Source organism: Trachymyrmex septentrionalis, unplaced genomic scaffold (assembly GCF_001594115.1).
Source record: "Trachymyrmex septentrionalis isolate Tsep2-gDNA-1 unplaced genomic scaffold, Tsep1.0 scaffold13, whole genome shotgun sequence".
Lineage (NCBI taxonomy): Eukaryota > Metazoa > Arthropoda > Insecta > Hymenoptera > Formicidae > Trachymyrmex > Trachymyrmex septentrionalis.
In genome coordinates, this window is record NW_017304438.1 from 4,399,676 (window position 1) to 4,408,187 (window position 8,512).

General features: G+C 31.0%; 1 protein-coding gene across 5 annotated transcripts in view; it reads right to left on the reverse strand.

Annotated features, from left to right (window-relative positions):
• The window catches only part of LOC108756882 (hemicentin-1), a 175,052-nt gene extending 173,463 nt beyond the window's left edge, over positions 1–1,589 (reverse strand). For all 5 annotated transcript variants that reach the window (XM_018501028.1, XM_018501027.1, XM_018501025.1 and 2 more), the window contains exon 1: positions 746–1,589. In XM_018501028.1, coding sequence (XP_018356530.1) covers positions 746–851 — 106 coding nt within the window. In that variant the 5' untranslated portion in view covers positions 852–1,589. The remainder of the gene's footprint in view (positions 1–745) is intronic.
• Positions 1,590–8,512: the final 6,923 nt, after the last annotated feature.

Genomic DNA, 8,512 nt, shown 5'->3' on the forward strand with positions numbered 1-8,512 from the left:
TCCAGATAATAATAATGCCAACAAAAAGATAAAAATGACAAAATCTTAATCTAAAAAATGTTAAGATTTTATCATTGAATGAAGATGTCATTGTATGAAGATTTCATATACCAAATGTTGTATTATTCAAGTATAACATTACATAATTAGATTTTGTTTTTCGTTGTCCGTTTTTACTATTATTTTATTATTAAAGTCTGTCAAAGTAGTTGTAAATACGCGCATTATAGCAGCTTTTTCAACAATCGAAACTAAGAATGACTAAAAGCTACGACGAAAACTGTTCCGCGAACAATGTCATATTACATCCGCTTATTTATGGATGTTAAAATGGTTTTTAGACGGCAAATTAAGTAGACTTCATGGTAGAGTTTATTTTTGTATTGTGGCAGATATCTCGTTCTTTACATCGAGAAAAGACAGCGATAATTATTTTAATGTGATTTTTAAAAAGGGCAATCTTTACTTTGGAGCAATAAAAATGAAATATGAACTCAATCCCGAATAATTTCCGACATTTCTCCCTCGAGTTTTCTTTTATGTTCTATTTATTCCGGTATATTAGACTGCGCGTTGAATTTATATTTCACGGTTATTCAAACACGTTCGTACATTTTGTTTAGACAAGTACCTGTCAGACGCATATGATGCATCATACGTGTAGGTAGTTCACAGAACTCTTAGCGGTAATCCCAGATTTATTCGCGGGCCGATCTCGAGGGAGAAATTTAGGTCGCTGACTCACCCTCGACTCTGCGTAGGACGATGAATCCGCAGAGAAACAGGAAGACGACCGCCGCGGTTGCTCGCATTCCCACACTTGTGCGGAAGAGATCCTGTCCTCGGTGCATGATCGAGAGAGATCCACCTGGGATGCCGGAATACCGACGTGTCTAAACTTTCCTAGAGCACCACATCCATCAAGAGCACCATACGCGTTCACCAAGATAATCACAGTAATTCACAATCACCGTCGAATTGGTGAAATCGGCGGGAACTCACTGTTTTATTAGCACGATTAATATACTTTTACTGGCCCCCGCGAATCAATGATTTTAAAGAGAAAATCACCTTATTAAACTGGTAATCTGAAAATAACGCGCGACAAATGTCCAAACGAGGAGAAAAATCGGATAACACATTCACCACCTTTGAGAGAGAAATTGTGTCTGTCAAGGAAGGAGGAAGACTGACAGGAAGCAAACAAGGGAAAGAACACGTGCGCTCTCGATAAGCGCTGATGGGTCAGCTTCCTTGTTTCAGGGCGTTGACAGCTGATGGGATCTAACAGACGATCCTCTCTACGATGAGAGGATCCGCGATCGTGCGATCCCAACGGACAATCCTTCTTCCGGTTGTCGATGATTTCATAAGACAATCAGAAGAGAAAACGTTGATGACGAGATTAGCGGGAACGAACAACCGAATCAGAGACAGAGTCGCGAGCGACTGGCGGGTCGGCTCGTCTCGAAGTGAGAACAGAGCGGCAGAAGCGAATCATGCGCTTACCCGAAACTAAGCGATCGCGGTTGTCGGCGCGGCGCGCACCTGTCGTTCCGTGTCTCGCTGCGCATGTCCCTAGTCGAGAGAAGCCGACAACCGACTGCCAGAAGAGTTCCTTCGCTCCTGATGGGGTTGCGAGTGGGAGAGAGGTGCCAAGGGAAGGTTGATGGGGGCGAGTAAGCCGCTCGAAAAGAAGGGACAGGGGCAGGGCAAAGACCTGCAGGAACTCAAGGTGGTGGTGTGCGGATGTCAAATTAAGATTTTCCGTGCGATCCAGTTCTACTCGAGTGCGCGAAGTCTCCCTAGTCTCTCTTCCTTTCATCGATGGACGTCAAGCCAGATTCCAGCCGCAAGCCGACTTTGGGAACATAGGTCATTCGGGCGGAGGAGGATTTCGTTAACCCACATGGGAACGCGATACGAATGTGCGGGCTGAGATCGACGAGATTGCAATACTTAATGCACCACATGATCGTATTGTTTTTATTCATGATACATGATAGTATGAAAGATGTATTTGTATAGTATTGAAAACTCGTGAAGAAAGATAAAGTGAGAGAGAAACAGAAAGAGAGAGAGAGAGAGAGGGTGGAGGGGAGAGGGAGAGGGAGAGGGAGAGGGAGAGGGAGAGGGAGAGAGAGAAAGAGAGAGAGAGAGAGCACACAAAGTTTTTAAAATGTTCTAGATATTATACTCGTAAGAAGTTTTCGGAGAAAAATTATAAACGTTTTAAAATTATTCTAACTATTTTAATATTCCAAATATTCTAATAAAAAAGTTTTGGACACTGCGAGAGCATGTCAGGGTGTTTAAAAAGAAATTTTAAATATATGCATTTAATACTGGAAGTATAAAAAATAATTTTGTCCTTTGTGTTTCAAGCTATATCTTTTAATACTCAATAAAATATACGTTCAATGAATTTACTTTGAAATTTAAAAAAATTAAACTGTAGCGGAATAATGCGACGAATGAAATTGTATAAGCAAAATAAGTTGCAGCGGATTTATTAACAGACAATTCTAATCGTTTACAATTAAAAATTTTCTAAAGATTTTAATCTTTCTATAAATTCGAAATTAAAATCGACTAAAAATATGATAATCATACAATTATTTTACGTTTATTTGATAATAAAAAGTATAATTAATTGGAACCAAACCACCAAATGGTTACTAAACCATTTATTTACGTATACAATTTTATTGTATACTTTTTATTTGACATTATATCTCGCATTTATTATTATATTTACGTGTTTTTAATGACATATTTAAAATACATAAATATATTGTAGTATAAATATTGTATTAAAGTAACAGAAATTTATATTGTATTGTTTAATGTGAAAGTGATATTGGATATTGCAGTTATATTGCAATTGCATGTATTGCAACTATTACAAAACATAAAGCTTTCGCAATATTATTCGAAAAATCAGAGACATATCTAACTACACCTAAATATGAAGTTAAATATTCTAATATGTAAATATATATTATAGGATCTAGATTATTTTTGAAAAAAAAATAAACTTTTTTAACATAGTTTAACAAGTTTTCAAAAATTATATCTATTTAAACTTTTTAGTTTTAACATTAATATCTTTATATAAAGTTTCTAAGCTATTAAAATTGAAACATATTATATATATATGACTTTTTATATTGTAATTAATATTCAATCAATTTTCATCAATCCAATATTTAAAATCAATTATTTTGTACCAAAATATAGTGAAAGAATATATAATAAATATTGCTGTTTTCTATAATTTCATACTTATGTGACACAAATTGACAAAGCCAAATGATATTTTTAAATAATAACATGTGAAATTTATTTAGCAATGGTTTTTAATAATTTCTACAGGTTTATTTTTTTAAATTAAATTATTTATAATATACATAATTATAACAGTATAATATGTGATGATTATTTTTAATATTATATAATATTTTTCAATAAGTATTTGGAAATCAATTAATAATTGCTTAACTGTGAAATGATTAATCACAAGTAAAAATTCTGTTGCGCGAGGATATTTCTGTGTTGTACTTTTTTTTCAAGAGAAATAAAATCAAATTATCAAAAATGAATAATAAAAAATTAAGATAAAATTAAAGCGCGTTTATTTATTAGATATTGATTGAAATGTGCTATGTGAAATACTGCAAAATATTTTTTATTTATTTGTAGATTGTATAAATCTTTGTGAATACTGTTTTTTTATACTTAATCCTGGAAAAAAATATAAAAAGGCTAAACACAGATTTTCAATATTAATATTAAATAGAAAAAGAAGAAAATTAATTTTTATTATTATAGCAATTATGTTATTTGTTACAATTTTATTTTATTTTTCTTTTTTTGCTTTAATTTTTTAATATTTATTTATTAGTAATAAATAAACTAGAAAATTTAATTATTTATAATGCATTTAATGTTGAAAATTAAATTATATCTTCATGGTATTTTTTCTCAATTGCATTTTCTAAAAATTTTATCTACACATAAATGCTCAGTATGAAGCATAAAACATAACAATATTGTTATTTCATTTGAAATTAATTTTGCGGATATTATATTATATTATTATTTAAAATTTTTCTGAATGAAACTCACTTTATGTACAAAATTATTTCTATTTTTTCGTTTATGCCTATGTGTTTGTCGTATCGATTTCACGTAATTGGTATATCTCGTAATTATTCTGTTGTATCACAAGATACCAAACAGTACTAATAAATAATGGGCCGATATAATGAGCTCTATTTTACGAGCTCATTACTAGGCGCACTCGTACACGCAATAAATCAACGAATGTCGACCGTTTCCAGGATTAAATATCGATATACTAATAATTATAATTTGTTCTAACCATCTTAAGATAATAGATCTATAGGATCTTGCATCTGTCTATAATATATTAATTTATCTATTTTTATTATATCTTGTATCTATCTATAGTATATTCTGTTATGTTAGATTCATTATCTTGATTTAAAATAAAAGCTTATTTGATTCATCGATACGATGCGCAGCAGCGGAGTTGAAATTACATTGATTTGTAAAGCACAAACTTAAAGCAATATACAGCAACAATATATATATGTTACAACAATTAACATTTTAGGAAATAATTTGCGCGAAACTTTTATTATATGCTTCCTCTTTCTAGTAATTATTCAAAAGCATTATTCAACTTTTTGAAAAGTTTCTTTTCTAAGTATTTACAAAGTTGAAAAATTTGCGTTAAATTTAACACAATTTCACGTTTGGGATCCATTTCACGTGTTCCAAATGATTTATTCAAATTAAACATAAGAAGAATATATGTACTAGAAAGTAACAGACATTATGTAAAAATTAATGCAAAATATGTAAGACTTTGAACACAATTTAAGAACAAATTAGGGAACCGTATTTCTTCAAAAATTTAATATTTATAATGTAATACTGTAACATGCTTTTTTCATTCACTTATATATACTTTAAAATTTACACTTGGATATATTTTAGAATTTAAGATTATTCAAAAAATTAACATTTTTATATTATTTTTACATAAATTATGTTTAAATTTGACACTACAAAATGTTAAATATTTAACACAAAATATTAAAATGATGTAACTGTATCAAATAAAATTAACACTTGAATATTAAAAATTAACTTTTTAACAAAAACTGGTTTAAATACAAAATCTTTTTTACTATATATATATAAACATTCTAAATAATATTAAACTAAGAATCTTATAATTTTTTAGTTTTCATACAAATAATCTATATAATTATTTAAAAAACTATAAACATTTTTTTATCAAGTATTTCAATTATTTCTTTAAATAATCAACAATGCTTTATATTGTATGGTGTAATTAACTTAGCAATGATATAATTAACTTAGCAAAGATAATTTGGTATGTAAACCATTGATTTCAATCGCGCGCACGAACCGAATAATAAGTATTTAATATTCAATTATCCTGTAGATGTTCCGCCGATGCTTGATGCCTTCTAGATCGTTTCCTCCTTTCAGATTCCTCCATTTCTTTTTCGCCTGGCATTCGTATATCACACACTTGCGAAAATGGGATTAATTTTGCCAGCCATTCGCATAACAGATATAAGTAAACAAATCTCACGTTTCAGCATATCGACTTGAATTCGCGACGCCGAATTTACGTCACGCGGTTGATATATCACGATACAGGATTAATCACGACTGTAATTTGCTAATTAATCGCGTGCTAATGACACCGATCCACTGTACACGGTGTACACTTGCGACACGTTTCGTTAGCCATCGTTTGAAAGATTCAAATAGTGGAAGCTGCTGCGGCAGTTTCACGTTGATACCGCGCGACATGATTTGATAATTATGTATACATATTCACTAATTAAAATGCAATGGTTATCAACTTTTTTTTAACGATATAACAATTGGCTGACGTTTTGTCTATCGTGTACATTTGTCCCTACAAGAAGAATTAAGCAAATGCGTGGATTGAGATAATAATCGTTGCCTTGTGTTCTCAGAGGTTTTATATGAATTAGAATACTTTTCAAAAATACTGAGAAAGCCTACATTTTTTGTTAGAATATATCTCTTATATATGTGAATTCTGAAATATTCTAGGAATTTTAAGATTTCTTATTTTATAATTTCTGAAATAATATCGTGACCTTTTCCAAATTTTATCAGAAATAATAGAATGAGAAATCTTAGAAACCTTAAAATTTAAAATATTTCAGAATTTATATATATAAAGAATTCTAGAAAAGACTTTTCTGGACCTTTTGAAAAATCCAATTTGTATAAAAAAATCGAAGAAATTTTCTGAGAAGTTATAAAATTATTCAGAAATTCAGAAAAAATTTGTAATTTATATACAAATTTTGAGAAATTTTAAGAAAATTTTCACTAAGATGATTTACTGCCAATAGTTACTGAAAATCTGTAGGATGATTTCAACTACATCTTAACACAAACATACATAAAAATGCACAAAGTATAGCATTGTACACGACTCAATTAGAACAGAATTTGTACACTGTGCACGGTCTTGGATAAAATTAAATTAAACATAGTTTTCTCCGCCTGTGCCGAATAAAAAAAAAGCAAAAATGCTAACCTGCACTCGACGTCCTCTGACCTCATTTCTGATCGCGCGATTAGTAATATGTAATTATCACTAGAAAACACAAGCTTACACAGCCAACTAGTAGCCCTCGTGCAAAGTACGGATATGTAGTGTTGGCTGTATTCCAAAATTCACTGTCTCAGTAACGTAAACTATAGACGTGCAGCACAGGCAATAAATTTGAAATACAATTTATGTGTCGACGATTACAGAGATTAGAACACAATTTAAGTACTGCCGTGTGCATGAAAGTATCTAGTGATTTTACAATTGAAAAGCACCCATAGTATACATTACGTGTATTACAAATTTCCAGCATTTCCTAAAGCAGGATTGCTTACGTTTTAGTAAATTATTAGAAATTCTGCATTTTATTTTATATTCTATTAGTATAATTCTGGTAATTTATATTAAAACGAAAGTAATCCAACAGAAAAAATGTATGGCAGTGAATATTTGGAACGTAGGCGTATTTGTCGCAACCGCGTCTCGAGTAGTAATATGTAGTCTGCTTTTTGTTCCCTTGCACTAGACTATTCTAGAACTCTCTTTTAAGTTCCAAAAATATACACTAGTTCAGAAAACAGACCTATGATGATATCGTTCGATGTCGGGTACTCTGTCCGAATGAATGAAGGTTGAAGGTGACTTTGTGATGTACATGACACGCTGTGGAACGCTGTGCGTTACATCAATCGAATTGTTGTTTCAATTACTGGATTTACACTGGATCCGACGTGCGTACGACGTTCTGCAACCAATTAGAAAGCAGAATTTTATTTCGTATCGATGATACGAAGCAAAATCCTATTTTCTGATTAGTTGCAGAACGTCATAAGATGCACATCGGATCCAGTGTTAATCCAACATATACGCCTCGAAATATCGGGTGCTTTCCAATAAACGACTCACGTACCTACAGCACAATGATCATCTCATCCTTGTTCAATATTGACGACATGTAATGATTCCCTGTGTCATCGTGTGTGTCTCTTGTTGGAAGAGAATAATAGTAAAATAATAAAGAGTAATTTATAAATAAAATTTATAGTAAACATATTATCTACAAGTGTATTAGTTTTAAATAGAGTCTTTACGTGCGGATTAAATGTGTGTACGTTTTTTCAAAATTCAAATAAAAATTTTGTTTGTTATACAAAAGTGTGAAGAGACGTACTTATCTTGGCTTGAATACGAAGGTATACTCGTTTTGTCCGACACGGCTTTGTGACACTGGAAAATACTGTTAAAGTAAAAGAAGATCAGGCAGTAACTACACATAAAAGTGCATCCAGCCATGGATATTTTCTTTCTCGACTGTTGCGCAAAATAGCGTCTCTATTCTTGCAACACTAACAACTGTTCTCTGTATTTCAAATGCTTCCACGAAGGTGTGTAAATTGTTGAAGTATTGTTTGGAAAGTCCAAATTAAAGATTCATTATATACTTTTACATTATGTGTTACATTTGATAAGAAATAAAGCCCAAGCTTTTTAGAATTTTTATAAAATCTAATTCTTAATAATTTACATATGTATGTTTTTAATGGACAATTTCACAAGTTTAATACATAAACAACATGAAAATAGAAAGATAAATCTTTATTTTACAGATTTCATTTGCTTTTATAATGGCATTAAGGATGCGATCGAGTTGCCGCTACGAATACTTCAAAGCTTTTTAATTAGTCAATTAGTAAAATTCTTTCTTCCAATTGGTCAATCCTAATTCGTAATTATCCATTAGATTATAACGTATAACGTTTGTTATATTTTTGAAATTATTATCTATCTAGATCATGATTAAATTTAATTCAAAGGAAAGTAAAGACAAGATATCAGACTAAAAGAATATACAAG